The 23,494-nt window shown below is 45.1% G+C and overlaps 1 protein-coding gene across 5 annotated transcripts in view; it reads left to right on the forward strand.

Moving 5' to 3' along the window:
* Positions 1 to 22,981, forward strand: part of MTM1 (myotubularin 1) — a 96,534-nt gene extending 73,553 nt beyond the window's left edge. For 4 of the 5 annotated variants that reach the window (XM_038588540.1, XM_038588542.1, XM_038588541.1 and 1 more), the window contains 6 exons: positions 1,561 to 1,746; positions 6,998 to 7,204; positions 8,598 to 8,690; positions 9,285 to 9,398; positions 14,392 to 14,568; positions 21,247 to 22,981. In XM_038588540.1, coding sequence (XP_038444468.1) covers positions 1,561 to 1,746; positions 6,998 to 7,204; positions 8,598 to 8,690; positions 9,285 to 9,398; positions 14,392 to 14,568; positions 21,247 to 21,414 — 945 coding nt within the window. In that variant the 3' untranslated portion in view covers positions 21,415 to 22,981. The remainder of the gene's footprint in view (positions 1 to 1,560; positions 1,747 to 6,997; positions 7,205 to 8,597; positions 8,691 to 9,284; positions 9,399 to 14,391; positions 14,569 to 21,246) is intronic. The other variant, XM_038588543.1, reaches the window with a different exon arrangement.
* The last annotated feature ends 513 nt before the right edge of the window (positions 22,982 to 23,494 follow it).

Below are 23,494 nucleotides of genomic sequence, written 5' to 3' on the forward strand. Positions count from 1 at the left end.
TGTTATACCCTGAGGCATGGATAACTGAGAAGAGGGTAACATGGCTCATCTGTCACTTTATTCATTAGCTAATGACTTCTTTAAAAACAGCCAAGTGATTGTGTACTGTCTACTTACTACTGATGCTGTCTGTAACAAGCTTTAAAAATATGTTTCTAAATAAAACCTATTTCCTTACGTAGAGTCTGTGAAGACGGAGACCTCTGGCTTGCACATAGGTCTTCAGGGTTGAAATCCAAGTGGTTACCTTGCTTCTATTGCAGGAAACCTGTGTGACTAACCCTGGCAAAAAACAAAACAAAACAAAGCACCATAGGATGCATTGGCCCTTCTGAGTTACAAGTTTTATATTCTTTCTATTGTTATAAATAAAAAGAAAAGAGGCAATACGTAGCAATAGCACATTTGTCCAATGCCTTCCCCTTCCATTTCAGCTCCTAGAACATTGCTTTCTTGGCAAGTCTCTGAATTATTTAACTTTTTCTTAAAGGGCCAGAGGCCACACGTGCTGTGAGATTTTAAAGCATTAAGCAGAATGCAGCCAGGTTCCTTTTATTACATTGCTATTTCTTTACATGGAAAGTGGGCATCTCCACCGTGCCATGAAGGGGGACGGATTGCCTGTCCTGGCAAGTTAATACTTGCAGGCGCTGCGGTAGATGGTGGCCGTCTTGTCTCCTCTTGAAACCTTTTGCTCTTTGGGGGCCTGCTCTGCGTGGTGCGGCTCTCCATCCTTGCTGTTTGCAGAGCAGATGGTCATGGTGTGCTGGAAAAGGTCTGGCTCTTGCACTCAGACGCCTTGAATTCTACCGATGACTGTGTGACTTTGGGGATAGTTAAATAGCATCTCTTCTCATTTGCAAAACGGGGATGATAATACCTCTCTTGCAGCATTGCTGTAAGAATCAGAGAAGCCGATAGAAAGCAAGAATCTTCGTATCTGGGACAATCACTGGGGTTCACCAAATGGTGGCTGGTATCAGCTGTGATAGGACATGACTGCTTTTAATCCTGTTTAACCTACCTAGTGTTATCTCCAATTCTGTGGGAGAGAACATTGAGGCTCAGAGAAATTGAGTGCCTTGCCTCAAATCAGAGCAGAGAGGGGCCGAAGCTGAATGCTGTTAGGGAGCCAGCACCCCACCTCCCCGCTCCTCCACTGCCAAAGAGTACCGCTACAAAACCGATAGCGGACAAGGACCCTTGAGAACCGCTCTTGCCTTCCCAGATCCAGAAGAAGAGCTAGTAATTATGGAACATTTTGAAGTGATTTTCTTTTCTTGCAACTACAGATCCCCCGGAAATTGCCAGCCTGCTGGGGGTTTTGTTGTTGTTGTTGTTGTTGTTGTTGTTGTTGTTGTTCTGTTTCTTTCCTAGCTCAGAGTATAACTGAGGCTCAGTGTTGAGGCTCAGCGTTAGATGGGAAGTCAGGCCACGTCAGTCACTGCATCCAAGCCGGGGAGGTTTTATTTTGCGATTTAGAGGACTTGAAATATTTGTGTAAGTTACCGATGAAATAGAAAACCCAACTGATTGTTTTTGTGTCTTGCTGTTTCTCAGGCAACAGGAGGAGGATATGAAAGTGATGATGCATATCATAACGCCGAACTTTTCTTCTTAGACATTCATAACATTCATGTTATGCGGGAATCTTTAAAAAAAGTCAAAGACATCGTTTATCCTAATGTGGAAGAGTCTCACTGGCTGTCCAGTTTGGAGTCTACCCATTGGTTAGAACATATCAAGGCAAGTATATTTTGAAAAAAAAATGGACATATATAAGGAAGAAAGTCATTGTTTAGTGGAGCAGGAATCTTTTTAAAATTCCTTCCATTATTAAAATTGAGCAGTGAAAGATGAAATATTTGTAGTATGGAGTTCTACATTTGACAATGTTGTGTCTCTTCCTAATTTGCTTAACTAACTTAAAGATTTCACAACATTGCTCCAGAACAGTTTGAGAGTTTGTAGGGAGGTCACTTTCCATCTGGTCAATAGTAAGTTAGTTCAGTCTTTCATGCAGGTTTGTTTAAGAACAGCCAATTTGCTAGCCAAATGTTACGGGGTATGACCCACAAGGACCTAGAGAGAGGTTGTTTTTATTGAAACTAATCTCAAATTGACTGACTTTAAAGGATGAACTTTGTGCTTCGATTATATTCAATCCTTCATCCTGATAAAGGCATCAGAAACCTCCAGTCTTGAGTAAAACTACTTGAAGCTATCTGAGGGAAAGAACACCTTTAGAAGGTACCATTTTGTTGGGTAAACAAACAAAAAGCCTCCTTTAAATAGGTGCATTCTTAATATAGAACGTTTCTTAGCCAAATTTCACTTTCAGACTTGGTAGGAATCATATTTTCATTTGGCCTGTCTAACTTTCATTTTTTTCTTAATTTATCATTCTCAAAAACGAATCGCAAAACCAAGTAATTGTAACAGCTAAGGTAATGTGGGGTCCTGGGTGGGATCCTGGATTAGAAAAAGGACATTGGGTAAAAAAAAAACTAAGGAGACCTGAATAAAGTATGGACTCTATTAAAAATAAATGAGGAAGTTTATTAATAGGGACACCTGGGTGGCTCAGTGGTTGAGCCTTTGGCTCAGGGCGTGATCCTGGGGTCCTGGGATCGAGTCCCACATCAGGCTCCCCACAGGCAGCCTGCTTCTCCCTCTGCCTATGTCTCTGCCTCTCTCTCTGGGTCTCTCATAAATAAATAAATAACATCTTAAAAAAAGAAGTTTATTAATAACTTAATGACACATCAATATTGGTTCACAGATTGTGACAAATGTACCGTAGTATTATAGGATGTCAGTGATAGGGGAGACTGGGTCGAGTAAATGCAAACTTTCTTTTTTTTTTTAATTTTTTATTTATTTATGATAGTCACAGAGAGAGAGAGGGAGAGAGGCAGAGACACAGGCAGAGGGAGAAGCAGGCTCCATGCACCGGGAGCCCGATGTGGGATTCGATCCTGGGTCTCCAGGATCACGCCCTGGGCCAAAGGCAGGCGCCAAACCACTGCGCCACCCAGGGATCCCAAATGCAAACTTTCTGTAGTACCTTTATAACTTTTCTATAAAACTATTCTGAAAGAAAACATTTATTTTTAGAGAATATTGCACTCTCATATGCAAAGCATTGCGCTAGACCCTATGGATGGAAAAAGGGAAGAGACATACTTCCTGCCATTAGGGAGGTCCATATGGTTGAAGAGGTGGCATGCATGTGTAACAAGAAAGCTAGTACTCCCTGGTGCAGTGTGTAAAGTGCCAGCAAGCCTTCATAGCAAAGGCAGTGGAAAGAACAGGCCCTTTGGGATTTGGTGGGGCTTAAAAGTAGAAGGGACAAAGGGACCCATTCTAGAAAGAGGCGGTCTGGACAAAAGCCCAGGAACAGACCTGGGTGGGGCCTAATTGGGAAAAGTAGACTCTTACTCTGAGCTAGCTAGAATAGGGACTGGTCAGAAGCAGATCTTCTTCAGTGGCTCAGGTATCTGAGGAAGTCAGGAGTCAAGGCTGCTAAGAGGTGCATGGAAGTTAGAACCTACGGAATATGGAAAATTCTATAAAGGGCCCCTGTACATTTTTATAGTTTTGTCCAAAGAGAGGGGATAGGAAAGAAATGAAAGAAACTGTCAGTGTTCTCTAAGGAGACCAGCTGTAACTGGGGAGCCCAGATCAACGCTTGCAGTGACCTCTGACTCAGGGCTTCTCAGGCATAAGTCTCATCATGCTAGAAGACAAGGGAACAGAGATACAGGTAGCCTTGAGCCGGACCTTGAAGAGCAAGCGGGTGGGAATGGAGGGGGGCTCATTTGGACCGTGTTCCTTCTGGAAGCTCTAGGGGAGAATCTGTTCCTTGCCTCTTCTAGCTTCATGTGGCTGCTGGCATTCCCTGGCTGTGGCCAAATCGCTTCAACCTCTGCTCCCATGATCCCATTGCCTTCTCTCTGTGAAATCTCCCTCTGCTCCTTCTTATCAGGAAACAAGGGGTATAATTCAGGGCCCACCTGCATATAGTCCAGGATGATCTCCCCATCTCAGAGTCATTATCTTGATAATCACATCTGCAAAGTCTCTGTTACCATCCAAGGCAGTGTTTGCAGATTTCCAGGAGCTAGGACCTGGACATCATTGGTTGACCCATCCTGCAGCCTCCCACACTATCCTGCAGCCCCAGGACTGCTGAGAGACACATGGCATGGCCACCACTAACCTGCATCCAGACAAAATGGTCCCGCTGCTCTGTACAAAACAGGTCAAGCTGCGCAAGCGAGGAGACCACCACCAGCCTGGCGTATGTCCCATAGCCACATTCCAGTCCGTCAGCAGAGCCCCAACAGGGTGTATTGTCTCTGTGGTTTCTGGAGCTTACATGTTCTCTCTGTCCTTTCCAGTGCTCTTGCCCTATAGCCCTTCCTCTTTGAAAGTGACATGTTCTTTTGTGTCTCTTAGAAGGCAGCTAGCTGACAGCTAGCCTTCATGGAACCCATGCTTGATGTCATCACTTGATGGGGACTCTTTGTCTTAGGCCAAGACAGGCTATTAGTGGGGATCCCATTTCTCTCCTCACTTTAGAGAGAAAGGAACCACAGTTCTGCGATTGGCTAGGTATGTGCCATGTCAAAAGTGGTGGAAGGAAGTTTCAAACCCAGGCCTCAGGCCGTTGAGCCAGCACGCCACACACTGCCTCCCCATCAGTCCCAGGTCCATCTGGTGATTTAAGAGTTTCCAGTGATGGTTTTTGAAAAATCTGATTTTTGTTTCATTAGATAACTAGCAGCGTTCCCGTCAAGATGCGATGGTGGGAATTTGTACTTTATTGGAAAACATGTGATATTTTTAAAGTTAACAGGCTCTCTGTAAAAGTGTGCCAGAAGCTCAGCTTCCTTAAGTTGAATTCAAGCGATCTGCTATATTACCGTTGCTTCTCAACAGCCCTTCCTGCAGAAGTGCCTCAAGTTAAAATTGTAAACAGGATTTTGAGGAGATACTTAAAATGCTTGAAGAAATAAAGCTGCTGTAGTCATTTTAAAAGCGATTACTTTTGTACGAGTAATTGATGTGCCATCAGGTCCCCTAACCTGTCCTCAGCACAACTTTGTCCACTTATCTTTAGTAACTGTTTCTGTCAAAATAAGGAAAGTACAGATCTTCAGTAGCTCCTGGCTGGCTCAGTTGGTGGAGTATGGGACTCTCGATAGCAGGATCATGAGTTCAAGCCCCACATTAGGTGTAGACTTCCTTAAACAAGTAAATAAATAAAGTCTTAAAAAATCACAAAAGTATGGGTCTTTAAAGTTCTGTATAGCAGATCTTTCACTTAGTCTGACTTTTCCTTGAATCAGTTAAAACGACCACACTGCCTGACTGTTGCACAGCCGTTGGGATGTTGGGAGATCCAAAAATGGCATCATGTATGTGAATAGCTGATGAGCACCTGAAAAGATGGAGCTCTCGTACTCTACTGACAGCCACAGTGTGAAATGGTCCGAAACAACTCAGCAGTTTCTCAAAAAGTTAAATCAACGTACATTTACTATATAACCCAACCATTTCACTCTTCGGTATTTACCCAAGAGAGATGAAAACTGAAGTCCCCACACATAGATCTGTGGGTGCCAGAGTTCACAGCAGCATCACTCGCAGTAACCCAATGCTAGAAACAACCAACCGTCTATCAGCCCATGGGCGGACAAAGAAAATATGATCTGTCTGTACAACGGGAGACATTTGGGCCTTAAAAAGGAAGGATGATGTGGGCTGCAACACTGATGCACCTTAAACTATGACACTAAGTGAAAGAAGTCAGACATAACAGATCACCTATCATATGATTGCATTTAAGATGAAATTTCGAGTCCATGAAGAACTACAGAGATAGGAAGCAAATTGCTGGTAGCTGGGGGCTGAGGGAGGAGCAGAGATTGAGCTCAGATCGCACGAGACTTTTTGTGAGTGGTGGAAGCATTCTATGACTGGATTGTGATGATGATTGCGCCACCATATACGTTTACATGGTCTTCTCAAACTGCACCGTCATGATGGGTACATTCTGTGATTTGTAAAGGACAACTCCATAAGTACCCAAATCCTCCAAAAATGACATCATGACAGTAACTCTTTGTATACATAAGTTTAGTAGTACTTTTAAGTCTCAAACATTCACTAGAAGGCCATCACTTTATCTTTACGTAAGTATTCTACTTACGAGCCATCGAACAGTTCATATTTTGTCAACTTATAACAAAGGTGATTTCCATTGTATCGGGCCCTTAAGGTCTAGGCTGGACCTGTTGGGCCAGCGATTTTTCTAAAATGATCACTGCTATGGGTTGAATTGTGCTGTCCCCCCAAAATCTTTCATGTCTTGAAGTCCTGAGCCCCCAGTGTGACCTTTTAGAATCAGGGTCATTGCAGATGTGAGCAGTTAAGACGAGGTCATACTGGAGTAGGGTGGGCCCCTAATGCAGTAAGACTGGTGTCCTTATGCAGAGAAGAAATTTGGACACAGAGACACATGCCCAGGGAGAAGGCCATGTGAAGACTGGAATTTTGCTGCCACGGGCCAAGAAACTACCAGAAGTTATGAGAAGGCCTGGAACAGGTCCTTCCCTAGAGCCTTCAGAGGGTGCCTGGTCCTGCCCACTTTGGTCTTAGACTCGTAGCAAGATCATACGTTCCTGTCATTTAAGCCACAGTCTGTGCAACTTGGCTAGGACAGCCCTTAGTATGCTAATGTAATCACATACGCGAAAATAAACTTGAAATGCAATGTGGTTTTTTGTGCATTGGGCTGTTTTTTGTTTGATTTTTTTAAATACCCTAGTCACAGGTCCAGCAGCTCCTGGTATTTCCTTCACAGAAATCTTTCTATTCCAGACAGTAGCAGTATTTGAAAACGGGACTTTTTCTAGGGTCAAAAACTATCATTTCAAATTTCAGCAGTACCTCACAGCTACCTACCAACTCGCCTGTTCTTCTTTGGCAGCTTGTTTTGACGGGAGCCATTCAAGTAGCAGACAGAGTTTCTTCAGGGAAGAGCTCAGTGCTCGTGCACTGCAGCGATGGATGGGACAGGACTGCCCAGCTGACGTCCTTGGCCATGCTGATGCTCGACAGCTTCTATCGGAGCATCGAGGGCTTTGAAATATTGGTACAAAAGGAATGGATAAGTTTTGGACATAAGTTTGCATCTGTAAGTAAACAATAAACCTGATTTTTGAAATGTCACATCACTGCCGTTCGAGATTTAAAAGCTAGTTGTTAAACCATGTATTTGCTTTTGAAAAGGAAATCTGAGGAGTCAAATGAAAAGTACACGTTTGAAGATGTCCGACTCCTTGGGGTCAAGTTGTCATAGGATACATGTTTATACATCTGCACTATTTACAGTTTGACTTGAGGGTAATGTCAGGAACCTGCATAGAAATGTTGAAATTGTTTGAAAGGAGGAGGATAGGATGACCATTCTTTCCCAGCTATTATTATAGCCATTAGAGCCAAATACATTTTGCAGAGATGCTAGACTTTTAGTCGAGGCTATTATTATTATTATTATTATTATTATTATTATTATTATTATTCTCTGATAGCATTTTGAAAATTGAGAGAACCTATTAAAATTCCTATTTCCAGGTCTATCTCCAGATACCATTTGAAAACACCTTTTTTAAAAAAAAAAAAATATTTGAGAGGGAGAAAGAATGCATGCGAGCTCGAGCAAGGGGAGGGGCAAAGAGGGAGCATCTCCAGCAGACTCCCTGCTGAGCATGGAGTTAGGGCTTTATCCCAGGACCCTGAGCTCACAACCTGAGCCGAAATCAAGAGGCGGACGCTTAACCAACTGTGCCACCTGGGCGCCCCTGAAAAAGCCTTTTAACAAGCTCCCTCAGATGATTCTTCTCCACATTTTCTAAGTAGTGTGAATAACATTTGCAAGTGGAAAGAATCATTCTAAATAAGAAGAAATGGTGAGGTTTTTGTCTTGTTTGAAGAAATAACTTCACTTCTTAATAATCACACCCTTTTGAACATGGTTTTGAGGCTTCGAACTTGAGGTTGATACCTTATAGCTGCTAACCTACCTGCAGGATGAGCTGGCCCTGTCCACCTGCAGCTGATGATAGAAATGGTTGTGACACATGTGATGATGCTTTGCCCCTCAGCATGGGTCCATTACAGATGTTTATAGACTTTATTTCCATTTTTTCTTTCCTTTTTTTAAAAAAGATTTTATGCATTTATTCATGAGAGACACACAGAGAGAGAGGCAGAGACACAGGCAGAGGGAGAATCAGGCTTCCCGCAAGGAGCCCAATGCAGGACCTGATCCCAAGACCCCAGGATCATGTCCTGAGCCAAAGGCAGACGCTCAACTGCTGAGCCACCCAGGCGCCCCTGATTTCCATTATTTCAAAACTTTAACATTTCTGTATTGCCACAGAAAAAACATATACTGTTTACTGTCTGAGAAACTTGGCATTTGGAAAGCAGATTGCTGAGTTGTATTGTCACATTGTGTGGGTTATATGCTTTCTTGGTTTTGTACCCATCAATGAAAACAAATCGTCTTCACCCATTCATTTCAGAGAATAGGTCATGGTGATAAAAACCACGCCGACGCTGACCGGTCTCCTATTTTTCTCCAGTTTATTGATTGTGTATGGCAAATGTCAAAACAGGTAAGAGTATATATATGGAATAAAAATACACTTGACTTCACATTTAAGTGTTTTGATCAAATGTCCAGGATTTGCCTTTGCCTCACAGTAATCCAGGGCAGAGCTAGAGATGAAACGCATCTGGCCATATGTAAATAATTGTTGAAGCCAAGTAATGGGTACATGGGCTTTACTGTTTTATTCTCATTACTGTTTATGTCTGAGATTTCCCATAATGTTTTAAAAAATCAGTATCTAACTGCATTCTCTTCCCTAATGGAATCGACAGTCCCAAGGCATCTTTTCCAGTCCTTCCATCTGGCATGTGTACATAGGACACGGTAAATAGGGAAGATGCCTTGTACGCCCTGTATGCTCAGGAGTACCCAGAAAATCAGTTTGCTTTTCATCTTTGGCCCTTTAATTGATGTTCTTTTAAACTCCTCAGTCCTGTGCAAAGCACCAAAACATGAGCTGTGGGAGGTGTGCCGATGGCAGCCTCTGCTGGCCTTCCTGGAAGGCGACAATGTTGCATTACTTGGGTACCTCCTTTCAGTCCTATAGAAGATCCATCCCAAGTTTTCATGCTTTGTTGCCTTATTTGTTTTTGTCTAGTTCCCTACAGCTTTTGAATTCAATGAACGATTTTTGATTACAATTTTGGATCATCTGTATAGTTGCCGGTTTGGTACCTTCTTGTACAACTGTGAATCTGCTCGGGAAAAACAGGTGAGTGGAAATGCTCATCTTTTTAGTTAAATGTGTCTAGTCTGCCATGAAATAAAAAGACTTTTGATAGCTTTGTTTGTGGGATATGCAGAGTTTCTCATTTTTCAACACTGAGCCTGGATGTTTTCACCCCAGCCAGGGTTTGTTGAGTGTCTGGTATTTACTGCAGGGGTAAGACATTGATTTTGCCTTCAGAGAGTAGGAATGACTTTAAAGGTATGCAAGGTCTTCCTCCCCAAACACCATAAAAACGTCAGGAAAGGGCATTGTTTTAATTTTTTTAATAATAAATTTATTTTTTATTGGTGTTCAATTTGCCAACATATAGAATAACACCCAGTGCTCATCCCGTCAAGTGCCCCCCTCAGTGCCCGTCACCCATTCACCCCCACCCCCGCCCTCCTCCCCTTCCACCACTCCTAGTTCGTTTCCCAGAGTTAGGAGTCTTTATGTTCTGTCTCCCTTTCTGATATTTCCCATCCATTTCTTCTCCCTTCCCTTCTATTACCTTTCACTATTATTTATATTCCCCAAATGAATGAGAACATATAATGTTTGCCCTTCTCCGATTGACTTATTTCACTCAGCATAATACTCTCCAGTTCCATCCACGACAAAGCAAATGGTGGGTATTTGTCATTTCTAATGGCTGAGTAATATTACATTGTATACATAGACCACATCTTCTTTATCCATTCATCTTTTGATGGGCACCGAGGCTCCTTCCACAGTTTGGCTATTGTGGACATTGCTGCTATGAACGTCAGGGTGCAGGTGTCCCGGCATTTCATTGCATCTGCATCTTTGGGGTAAATCCCCAGCAGTGCAATTGCTGGGTCATAGGGCAGGTCTGTTTTTAACTCTTTGAGGAACCTGCACACAGTTTTCCAGAGTGGCTGCACCAGTTCACATTCCCACCAACAGTGCAAGAGGGTTCCCTTTTCCCGCATCCTCTCCAACATTTGTGGTTTCCTGCCTTGTTAATTTTCCCCATTCTCACTGGTGTGAGGTGGTATCTCCTTGTGGTTTTGATTTGTATTTCCCTGATGGCAAGTGATGCAGAGCATTTTCTCATGTGCATGTTGGCCATGTCTATATCTTCCTCTGTGAGATTTATGTTCATGTCTTTTGCCCATTTCATGATTGGATTGTTTGTTTCTTGGACATCCACATGCAGAAGAATGAAACTAGACCACTCTCTTGCACCATACACAAAGATAAACTCAAAATGGATGAAAGATCTAAATGTGAGACAAGATTCCATCAAAATCCTAGAGGAGAACACAGGCAACAACACCCTTTTTGAACTTGGCCATAGTAACTTCTTGCAAGATACATCCACGAAGGCAAAAGAAACAAAAGCAAAAATGAACTATTGGGACTTCATCAAGATAAGAAGCTTTTGCACAGCAAAGGATACACTCAACAAAACTAAAAGACAACCTACAGAATGGGAGAAGATATTTACAAATGACATATCAGATAAAGGACTAGTTTCCAAGATCTATAAAGAACTTATTAAACTCAACACCAAGGGCATTGTTTTAAATTCATAAACCTGTGAGAACAGGGAAGATGAGAAAGAAAATGTAGCAACCAAAGTTTGGGAGCCAGAAATAGCAGTTAGCTTCCCCAGCTCCCCTCCCCTCTTGCTCTGGACCTGAGGATTCTGACACAGGTTTCTTCTCAAGAGAGCATGAGAGTGGGGTTCAGGTGACAGGAGCTGGCTGTGAGGGCCCCAGCTCACTCTCCCTAATGACTCCCAGCATTCTGGCAGCAGGTCCTTATGTTCTGGGTGGGAGCACAGGAGAACCTTCTCAGTTGGCGAGGGTGAGGGGAGAAGGTGGAGCCCTCACACATTGCTGGCAGGGATGTAAAGTGGTGCAGCTGCCTTGGAAAACCATCTGGTGGTTCCTCAAAAAGCTAAGAGTTGTCCTGTGACCTAGCAATTCCACTCCTAGGCACATACTGAAGGGAAATGAAAACAGAAGTTGAAACAAAAACTCATACATAGGTGTTCAAAGAGTTAAAAGGGGGAGCAATAGCCCCGGGTCTGTCGGCTGATGACAGGATGAACAGAATGCAGCCTAGGCGTATGCTGGACTCTTCTTTAGCCATGAAAAGGAAGGAAGGTGTGGTCCATGCTACAACATGGACAGACCTCAAAAACATGCTAATGGGGGAGCTGAACATGAGAAGGTACAGATGGCATGATTCCATTTATAAGAAATGTCCAGAATAACAAGTCCATCAGGGCAGAAAGCAGATGAGTATGTGCTAGGGGCAGGAGGGAGGGGAGAATGCGCAATGCCTGCTTAATGGGTCCGAAGCTTCCATTTGGGGTGATGAAGACCTCTCAGAACTTGATAGAAGTGGTAGTTAGACAACTTTGTGAATGTATTAAAAGCCACTGAACTGTAGACTTTAAAATGGTAAATTTATAGTACGTGGACTCCACCTCAATGAAAAAAATCACCCCTGGGGAAACTGACCAGCCCAGGAGGAAGGACCTAAAGATACCAACACCTAGGGTTGCACACAGTGAGGCTCACATTGACAAGTGTCATGATCCCAGAGCTTCCAGTCAGCTCTTCAGTGCTCTATTCTCAAATGATAGCAGAGAACCAGCCAGGAGGGAGGAAAGCAGCTTGGAAGAAATGGTTACCAGGTAGGGAGAGGAGCGACATAGACAGGCAGCTATCATTTAATATCCCTAGAAAGATGATAAAATGCTGGCACCAAGAAATAACAACAGGATATTGTTTCGAAAGAACATGCAGAGATCAGAAAACAACTTGAAATGAAAAATGTGATATCAAAAGAGGTTAAAACTCAGAAGAAGTGTTGAAAGACAAGTGGAAATCCCCCAGAAAGTCCAGCATTAGAGACAGAGGTAACAAGATGGAAACAAGATCAGCAACCTAGAAGTCCAGTCCTGGAAGTCCAAAATAGGGCTTCTTGAAAGAGAAAACAGGGAGACCATAGAACAGGAAATCACCAAAACAATCTGAGACTGTTTCCCAGAATTGAAATACGTAAGTTTCCACATCAAAAGGCCTGCCAAGTGCCCGAGCATGGTGGGCGAAAATAGGCCCATACCAAGGCCCATCTTTGGGAAGCTTCAAAACACCGAGGACAAAGAAAAGATCCTTAAGACCCTTCAAGCTTCCAGAGAGAAAAGGAAGGAGTCATTTGCAAAGAAACAGATCAAGAAGACAAAATCCTTCAATAGCAGTATTGGAAGCTGGAAGTCAATGGAACGTTGCCATCAGAATTTTAAAGGAAAATGGTTTCAACCTAGAATTCTCTAGCCACCAAACTCTCAACCAGATATTTGGGGAGACCAAAGATATTCTCATACATGCATGGCATCAAGAGTTCTGTCCCATGCCAAGCCCTTTCTCTGGAAGCTGCTGGAGGGTTGGCTACGTGCAAACAAGAAAGAGGACTGCGGAACTCAGGAAGCAGGAGCCCCAGCTCTGAGAGAGGCAACAAGGGATGCTCCGGGTGCAACAGAAAGGAAATCCTAGATGTGAGCCGGGTTCAGCTCAGGAGCAACCCACATGGCTTGCTCTCCTCCGAGGATGAAACTGGGAGCTCCGGAGGTGCTGAGTGTCTTGTCAAAGTTTTGAGACGTTGGTGGAAGAACTGGGAGTTGAAATAATAAGTACCAAGAGAAGTCAGCAAACAGAAGAGATAGTTGTTAAATCCAGGAAAGACGACAAAAATCATGCAGGAGAAGAAATCACAGAAAGTGACTGCGTAGCCTGAGAGTAGCTTTTGCTTCATCGTAGGGATCAAAACACTAAAGATCTGACTCATGAATGCTGTGCTTCGTGCCGGGAGTCCGAGGTAGTACAGAGCGAGTGATGCCTATAGCTGAAGAGCCCCCAAGCATCAGGGAAAGCATATTATTTAGAGATGTGGAGGTTAAGTACCAGATAATAAAATAAATCAGTTTAAAAAATCAAACGCAGTTGCTTGTGGGGAGGTGAGAGAGCTCTTTTTTTCATGACAAACCTGGTCAGGCTATTTGATGTTTTACACTATGGGCATGTATAAAAATAAAAACAAGCATGCAAATGAACACAACACAGTATAGCTCGTGGCATCAGAAAGGTAGAAATTAATGAAGTTTGAGGTGAATTCCAAGGAAGGCAAATTTATGCTGCCATTTTTCTTGTTCACATTACTGAAATATGCATGTTAAAGACATTTCTTCAGTCGCTTGTGTCAAGCTGTTCTTTTTAGCTTCCAGTTTTAGCTTATTGGTCCTTCCTTATTGAAGTCATTACTGGAAGAGTCTCAAATTCTGCCTTTGGTAATTTTAATAATTGTGCCTTTTATTTCCCAAGCTTGGGGTTTTTTTTCCCAGTGTACGCTCGAAATGGGTAAAAATCTATAAAAAAAAAAAAAAAAGACATTGTGAGCGTGTGTTTGAGATGGTGGACACCAAAGGACAAAGTAAAGATTCAGTGAAATCAGTTGTCCAGGTGTTTTCAAAGGTCTGGACGGTAGCATGATATAGATTGAACATCTGGCTGCTTGGTTAAAATGACTTTACCTCTAGATAGCTACTGTCAAGCAAGCAGAGGTTAAGATTTGACAGTTCTAACAAGCAGAAAAATGAAGAAGGCTGACCGGGTCTTATGATAATTTTTCTTTCTGCTGAATTTAAAAGAACATTCTGTCCATCTGTTCATAAATGTTTTACCTAGCCAGTAATAGTTGTCTTAGGTCAGTGAATTGCACTTAATGGTACAGCATCCTGTACCTCTGTCTTCTGGCAGAAATAGTAGCTCTCAAGCTAGACCATTATCTATGCAAATACCAGTAAGTGGCTGCTAAACACTCACTGGCCCATGAGGCTTTTTGAACTATTATGGGGATAATGTAAATGTGTGATTCAAGTTGAGGCTCAACTGTATTGCCACAGGCTGAAAATTGGTTTGTGTGTTTGTACTTAGGCTTTACTCTCTCTCTTTCTCTCCAGAAAGTGACGGAACGAACAGTATCTTTATGGTCACTGATAAACAGTAATAAGGACAAATTCAAAAATCCCTTCTATACTAAAGAAATCAATCGAGTTTTATATCCAGTTGCCAGTATGCGTCACTTGGAACTTTGGGTGAATTACTACATTAGATGGAACCCCAGGATCAAGCAACAAGTAAGTGAAGTGACCATGTTCAGTGGCAGCGATGTCTGTTGGTGACTTCTGGATTTAGACAATGTTACTTGGTAGTGGTTTTTTTTTTTTTTTAATAATATTATGAGGGGGAAGATGGACTAAGAAACTTACACTAGATTTCAAATGCGACTTTAATTAAAAATTGTTTTTGATTACAAACCCACTTATTTTGATTGGTGTTAAACTTATAGTCTTATAAATAATATACATACATACATACATACATATATATAATCATCTTTTTATCTTTTTACTAAAATGTAAACTGACTTGAAGCTCTGGAAAAAAAATTTTTTTGAGTTTTGATGGCCAGGGATTTCCTTCAATTAGTGGACGTTGTCATACATCATAATAAAATCCCTTCCAGTGAGTAGACTTAGATGACCCTTCAAGGAAACAAAACGTTTTCTTCTGTCTGCGTCAGGCATATGTACCAGATCAGCTAACATCAGTGTAGTGCCTTTCACTGAGAGTCCTGGCTTCTAAAATAAAGATGCTTGATCTGTCCGTGGACAGTGCATTCGGTGGGCCATTTATCAATGAGAAAGAGAAACGATGAATTTTGAAGCGAGAGACTCCACATTTTGTTGAAGACACACTCGGGCTTTCCATTCTCACCACATTCTCCCTCCAAAATCAGAAGAAAAATGCAGCCCATTTGTAAGGGCTCAGAAGTACCTCCAGTTTAAACATTCAGTATTTGTGATTGCCCTTTTGTGAAGGTTTGCACATTTTCCTGTGGTTTGGATGGTCGACTACCTGTTCTCACAGGCCAGTCTTGCGGAAGCACCAGCTTTAATCCCGCTGGAAATCGCAGGGCAGCAGCAGGGCCCGGGCGCTGCAGTCTGTCTCTTAGATTGTTTATCCCACTCAGGCAGCTGGCCGCACGCCAGGCTCTGCCCCCCTCTTCCCATTGGGGAATGCCCGCTTCAAGCTGGCACTCTCGTTTCAAGGTCTCTGCTGCTCGCATGAAAGGCTTCTGCGACTCAGTAATGGTGGAAATGTGTAATCTCTCGGCAAGTGACAGATTCCAGGGCTTGAGAACACTCACTTGTTTGGTTTGGGATTTGAGAAGCACAGTGAGGGAATTTATTTAGCGGTAGTTCCAGCACTTGGAATATCAAGTCAAGAGGAAATGGGAACTTTGCCAGGGCCCTAACTGCTGTTACAGGGGACATGTTCCTTTTCTAATTAAAAAATATCATATAGATGTGCACTGTCTCCTAGAAATTGAGCCTCTCCTGTGTTTGCCGTGCCCTTTCTGAAAAAAAAAATTAGTAATCAGAAAGTATCAACAATTTCTGTACAGATTCTCTAATCTCCCCTCGTCCATTTGTACCTGGAGAAATTCTGAAAACGCAAGGAATTTAGAGCAATTCATTTCTGAGCATATAAAGGTAAAAATTTTGTGACAAGTCAAGTAGGAAGAAACATCATTAGAATAACTTACTACCCTGTATCTACCCCTTTATTTTCATAGAGCTTAGCAAAATGGAACTGGGCCAGATAGGAACACACATTTTTTTGATAGAGGTTTCTATTTTGAGACAGTAATTGGTCTGTATTATGATCTGTGAAATTTACTCAAAAAAGAAAGTCACTTACCCTTTCTATATAGATTTTCTGAACGTGGAGGGTCCTACACATCTCTTTATGTTTCTTGAGGGGGAGGGGCATCGGGGGAAGGCACAGAGATTAGGAAGAGGTCATCTCTGGCCCCAGGAGCTCCCAGGCTGACGGGGGCGCCCAGGAACAGAAGCCGGCGATGATAGTGCTCGGGGAGAAATGTCACAATGGAAGTGTGAATTGAATGCATTACATTTCCTTGCAGAGCTCCTGTGGAACATTATTTCATACAGAAATAGATTTAAATCAGATCATGGAGGACTTTTTGAATTATAAAATGTAAACCTAAAGGAATATACTTAACTACTTAAAAGTGAAATTGTGGTTCAGTTGTGCGGCCCAGCTGGTATACAATTACCGGGTGCCGGTAGCAGTCACAGCACCGCAGTACACCAGCAGTGCTAAAAGATACAAAAACAGATAGAGCCCGTCCCTCTAATGAGCTCTAGCCTCGAAGAAGCCGGGGTTACTGTGCTTTTTCAAAGCGAGAACCACCAACCGTTGCCCCAGCACAGAAACTCAGCAGAGTTGATGGAAAGAGCAATGCTTGCATTTGAAGAGCTATCAGTCCGCCAACTTGGTACGTGCATGAACACGCGGGGATTGCTCATATCGGAAGCAGGAGTGGCCAGTGAGGCCTGTTAAGAGCCCCAGTGGGGCCTTGGGGAGCGCGCCCCCATCGCTGTTAACCAGGCCCGCGCCGGCAAGCTCACATCTTCGCACAGCCATCGCCAGAGGATGAGAACAGGGACAGTCAGCTGCGAACAGGCTGACCCGGTGGCGCTCGGGTCATCTCTGATGGGAACGCCAAAAGGAGTGAGACTCGAAAACCTGTGTGAGGGCCGAGATAGTTCCACAGCCAGCTCGTGGCCGGTCGGGTATGCTGTGCTGAGCTCCACGTCACGTCAGTCCCGAGCGAGCGGCCGGGCTGAAGTGCTTACAGCCACTTGACTTTAAACTTCATTTCCCGAGATTTTTGTCTCTGGGACGCTTTCCTGGTCTCCCCCGAAAGGTCTGTGTTTGTCTGTAGGCTCTTGCCTTCTGGATAGTTTGTGCCCATCGCTAGACTGAATTCTCTTTATTTCGAGTCCTCTTTCGTCTACACTCATGACTCTTCTAATTATACAGCCTTGTCACCTGCAAAAGTGGTTTTTGTACCTCTGGTTCCTTTTTCTTGTCTAAACGTACTTGCTAGCACGGTAACAGACTGATTCTAATAGACGTCTGCAGAAAGGGAAGTATTAAAAATAGCCACGGCAATTGTCGAGGAAGGCGAACGTCGAGGAAGAACTTGCCCTGCTCCTTGGGAGGGTCGAGCCCAGAAGCAGGTGGGGAGCCCTGGCAGGTGAGGCACAAGGGAGAGGACCGACCAGCGATCATGAACGGTCCCAGCACAGCAGATCGAAGTGGACATGTCGAAAATGGAGCTCCTGGTCCCCCAGAACCCGTTCCTGCTGCCGTCTTCCCCATTTTGGTTCTTGGCAACTCCACCCTAGTCACTGTGGCCAGAAACCAGGGAGCCCGCCTCCACTCCCTTCTTTCTTGCACCGCTTCTCCAGTCGGCAGAGCCTGCTGGACTCGGCCTTCAAAACCCGTATGACTCCAGACCCCTCATACCAGGACCCCCCTTGCCCCCCAGCTGCTGGCCCGATGCAGGCCGTGTGGTGCTGCCTAGACTTCTAGCTGGACTCCCCAGTTCCGCCTTTGCTTCCTTCTGGTCCGTGTCAACATGGTAGCCGGAGCAGTCCTTGTAAAGCACGTCCCAGATCCCGCCGCCCCTCCACTCAGAACCATCCTGGGAGCTGCTCACCTCGCCCAGCACCAAAGCCGAAGTCCATGCAGTGGCTTCCGAGGCCTGGCGTAGCGTCCCGCCAGTCCTGCCCCTCTTACCTCGCTTGGCTTTTCCATAGTGTTCCTCACCCTTGAACACCCGCTGTGACTCAGACTTGTGGTAGCCTTCATTTGTGTGTCTCCCTCTGCTGGAAGGAAAAAAAGCCATAAGAATGGGGACTTGGGCCTCCATCGTTCACTGAGGGATCCCAGGCGCCCAGAACAGTGTCTGTCCTCGGCTGAATACACAGAGAAAAATGGACAAAAGACATTACCAGGTGGCACGCAGCACCTCCTGGGTGTGACGTTCCTGTTCTAATGCCACCTGTGCCTTTCTGAGAAACCTCACATTCTGCAGTGACAGTAAAGAAACAGGGCTTTACTGGAAGAATGGGGTTAGGAGGAAGGAGGAGACCTCTCCCACGCCGTGGACCTGTGTAACCAGAGCCCTAATGGGAACACCAGTGTGTGCACCTGGCGGGCTCAGACAGTAGAGTGTGCAACTCTTGGCCTCAGGGTTGTGAGTCGGAGCCCTACGTTGGACGTAGAAATGACTTCAAAATAAAACCTGAAAAAGAAAAGGAAACCCCACCACTAGAAGCACGGGCACAGTCACATGTCTGTGGCATTTTACCTGGCCTCTGTCCACCACTCGTTGGCAGCCCGTGGCAGGTAGAATGGTCTCCCCCAAATGCTGTGTCTACTCCGAACCTGGAAACATGACCTTACTTGGGAAAAGGGTCTTTAGAGGTGTTACTAAGACCTGAGGATGCCATCCTCCTGGGTTTGGCGCGGGCCCTACATTGTGTGACAGGTGTCCTTCTAAGAAGAAACGGAGATTTGAACCACAGGTACGGGGTGACGGCCGTGTGGAAGCACAGGTGGGAGGGACGCAGCCCCGAGCCAGGGAACCTGGAGCCACCCGAAGCTGGAAGAGGCAAGGAAGGAGCCGCCCCTGGGACTTCCAGAGGGAGCCCGATTTCAGGCTCCAGCCCCAGGAGCTGTGAGAAAGTACATTTCTGTGGCCACCTTGTGTTCACTTGTCAGGGCAGCTCATCCGCAGTCTGGAACCCGGGGCTCCTGTGGCCTCCTCTGCTCCACGTCACGGACCCGGGCCAGGGTGCGGCCTGCTTGTCACCGCGCCGTTGTCACAGCGTCCATTGTTGGTGCTTCAGCCTAACGCAGTGGAAGTCGGGCTGGTTCCAGAAGCCACTAGCCCTGATGGAGTGCACTTCTCTAGGCTCTTGACCTTTTTCTTCATGTCCTCATATACTGCTCCAGCTTTCTAGGAGCTTGCCTTTGCTCACCTCAAAACACACCGGTGATGGAGTCTTCCGGAGGCCATCCTATCATGTATCTTGGCCTGAGGCGTGTGATCACAGTTGTGCACATCTGTGTAAAGGCTCACGGAGCCGAACATTTTCAGATTTTGTTTATTTATTCATGAGAGACACAGAGAGAGGCAGAGACACAGGGAGAGGGAGAAGCAGGCTCCCTGCAGGGAGCCCTGTGCGGGACTCGATCCCAGGACCCCGGGGTCACGCCCTGAGCCAAAGGCAGACGCTCAACCACTGAGCCACCCCAGGCGTCCCACGTCTTCATATTTGTATACATGCCAGCCTGTAACTTATACATCAGTGCAAAGGTTTAAAAAGTTCACCTGGGCAGCCCGGGTGGCTCAGCGGTTTAGTGCTGCCTTCAGCCCAGGGCCTGATCCTGGAGACCCGGGATCGAGTCCCATGTCAGGCTCCCTGCATGGGGCCTGCTTCTCCCTCTGCCTGTGTCTCTGCCCCTCTCTCTCTCTCTCTCTCTCTCTCTCTCTCTCGAATAAATAAAATCTTTTAAAAAAATAAAAAATAAAATAAAAAGTTCACCTGTTGCAGAGAATCGCTCTCCGCTCCAGCGTGACATCTAAGCTCTGTATGGCCCGAGACCCCTAGTCATCCACGAAGGACGTGGGCAGTATTGGCCAACCTTACTCTCACAGCAACCCCGGGAGGTCTGGGCCATTTTCTCCCCATTGGACTGGTAGGGAAACCGAGGCACCCGGCTTACGTCGTAGGGCAGGTGAGAGGCAGGCCCGCAATTCGCAGCGAGGCTGACGGGCTCTGGAGCTGCGCTCTCAGCTCCAAGCTCCTGTGAGCAATCGCACGTGCACAGGTGCTAGAGCAGGACAGGGCCAACCGAGACCCCTGAGACGCACCAGAGACCCACTGGATTGGGCAGAAAAAGGAAAAAATTGCCCTTGTGCTCCCAAGCGCTGCTGAGGATGCAGAGGCACAGGTGTCACTAGTGGGAGTATGAGGTCGTACCCGCCGCCTCAGAGGACAGTTGGGCAGCATGTGATAAAGCCGAAGAGACCCCACCCCCACCCCCTGGAAAGTGCTGTCCAGGAACATTCGCAGATGTGCGCGAGGAGGACCTGTGTCCAAGGACCAGGCAACGTGGCACGGGGAGCAGCGGGCATCACCGCTCACCTGTCACCGCGGGTGTGGGGACCTCACCTGTGCCGTACTCGTTCAGTGGCACTCCACGGGACTCGCACTCAGAAGCATGAGCCAGAAAGCTAGTTGATAGATGCAGAGGAGCACCAATGACGCCAACTTGCACAAGAACGAAACATGAGACTGCATCTCATGTCTAGATACCCACGGATGGGAAAAGGAGCAGAAGTGTGCCCGGGAAAGAGGGCCACAAGCCACCTTGAGAAGAGCGGTTGCCCCTGGGGACCCAAGAGGGCAGGGGGCCTGGGGATGAGGGTGAGGGAGATAGGGATGCAGGAGACCGAAGGTGCGTCTGGGTTGGCAAGCCTTAAAAAAAATGATGGTGAGAGGGGACACCTGGGTGGCTCAGCAGTTGACCACCTGCCTTCGGCTCAGGGTGTGACCCCAGGATCCAGGATCAAGTCCTACATCAGGCTCCTCGGGGGGAGGCTGCTTCTCGCTCTGCCTGTGTGTCTGTCTCTCTCTCTCTGCGTCTCTCATGAGTAAATACATAAAATGTTTTTTAAAAAATGATGGTGAGGCCTGTGCCAGGCAGTGTGTACAAGGGCGTATTTCTTGGTGGCGAAGCGCCAGACGTGGTTTCACCCCCGGGGGCCTTAGTGCATCTTGGACATGTGTGCGGTCAGGGTCAGCAGCAGGGTTTGGTGGGCCGGTGGCCGTGGAGACAAGCCCTAATGCCATGTGCACTTCTTTCCAGCAGCCCAACCCAGTGGAGCAGCGGTACGTGGAGCTGTTGGCCTTGCGTGACGAATACATACAGCGGCTCGAGGAGCTGCAGCTCGCCAGCTCGGCCAAGCTGCCCGACCCCTCGACCTCACCGGCCGGGCCCTCGCAGATGATGCCGCACGTGCGCACACACTTCTGAGCCGGGGTCCCCGGGGCCAGCGAGGACCCCGAAGAAAGGAGAGAGCCCACCCTCACTTGGGGCCTCTGTACAGAGTAGATTAAAACCTTTGCCTCCGTGTAGAACTTGAACTAACGTAATCTTAAACTCTTGAATATGTGCCTTCTAGAAAACATATTACAAGAAAACTAGTGTCTACAGGGCAATCGGAAGAAAGGAGCCAAGGTGGGGTTTTGGAAAATCCTGACAGCTTTCCAGAACCGGTTCTGAAAGATACAATTGAAATTTAATTGAGCTCTTTCGAAATAGCTGTGTGTACAATATGTATTTTGTGGGCTTCATCGGAACGACACCGTTGGTAACTCAAGGGGGAAAAATGTGTTTGTGAACTGGATCTTCTTTAGGCTGCTTATAGTCGTTGCTTTGGATTATCGGAAACGAACCCAAATGTGAAAGATGTGATTGCCAAAACCAAATCGGGCTCATCTTCTGAGGCATCATCCAAAAGCAAGGTGTTTAAATAATTGCCAAACTATATATACCATCGTTAAGTGGTGACTTAAAGAGAAATGGCCGTGTAGATGAGTTTTTCATTATTTTGAAATTTTGGAAGACGACGTGTTTCCCCCTAATTTTCAAGAGGAGCATATTTTTATATTACACCGATGTGGCCCAGTCAGATATGATTTGATTTTTTTTTATTTAACTTTTTGCCAGTTCTGTTTTTCTGAGTTGTCCCACGAGCTTGCCTCAAATTCTGACCCATTTCCAGGTTGTGGGAAACCCCTTCTAGCACTGTTTGAGGATGTCGGGGGCATTATGCTGCTTAAAGTGAATGTTTTCGCAAACGTCTCTCTAGTCTGACCAGCTTATCTGCCAAAGTGTAGGGTTGACCATCTTGGACGCATGGGCTGTTGCTAGAGCATCATTCTTTGAAACAAAAGCCACAGATGTACATTTGTTGAGCATATTCTTGAAAGTATTGTATCTCAGTTGACACGGTGTTGGATGCCCCTCCCCCCAAGCGTGCATTAAACTGGTTCTACAAATTTTTACTTGAAGTGTACCCGGCAGTTTGCTTTTTCAGGTTTTTTGGGGTTTTTTGTTGTTGTTGTTGTAGACTATAGTAGTAATAATAATGAATGAAATTTCAAATGCAGTTCTATTTGATATCTGAACTAATTAAGTATATTTGTAAAAGTTAAGGCTACAGTTAAAACAATTAATGTTTTACAGTGAATTGTAAAGGACTATTTATAGCTAATATGGTTTTGTTTTCAATGAATTAAGAGAGATTAAATATATCTTTGTAAATTATTTTCTGTCATAGCTTAATTGGTCTACCAAATAAGACATCTCAAATACAGTAGTATCATGTATAAATTTTGTATGTATAAGAAATTTTATTAGACATTCTCTTGCTTTTTGTAAACGCTGTAAATATTTCATAAATTAACAAAGTGTCACTCCATAAAAAGAAAAAAGCTAATACTAATAGCTTAAAGGATTTTGTGAAATATCATGAAAAGGTTTTCATGACAATAATGACTAAAGACCTGCTGTAATAAATGTATTAACTAAAATAGCACTCTGTTTTCAGGCCTGTAACTGCGTGTGTCTGTGTGTCTTTTCCTGGCTCCTCTTCACATGTTCTTGGTCTTACTAGTGGCCTTGCAGGACTCTCCCAAAACTGCAACAATTTGGTGCATTTCAATGTATTAGCGGTGCTTTTTTTTAGGCCTCAACTGTCTTAATTTTTTTAATGTTTTATTTAAATTCCATTTGCCAACATATAGTATGACACCCAGTGCTCATCCCATCAAGTGCCCTCCTCAGTGCCCGTCACCCAGTCACCCCAGCCCCCCACCCTCATTCAGCTGTCTTTATTAAAGTCCAGAGAGCTTCCACAAAAGAGCCAGGTGTGCATAGACACAAGACTTCAGACTCTGGATGTGGAACACAGTGACTGATGTTAAGGGAGGGTAAGACGTTGGCGGAAGTAAGTCATCCTCGGTGTCTCTTACGATAAGAATTAAAAATTGTCTTCAGATCGTCCAGCCAATTAGAAATGATGTGCATTCTAAGAATGCTAAATAGGGGA

The sequence above is a fragment of the Canis lupus genome, chromosome X (assembly GCF_011100685.1).
Source record: "Canis lupus familiaris isolate Mischka breed German Shepherd chromosome X, alternate assembly UU_Cfam_GSD_1.0, whole genome shotgun sequence".
NCBI lineage: Eukaryota > Metazoa > Chordata > Mammalia > Carnivora > Canidae > Canis > Canis lupus.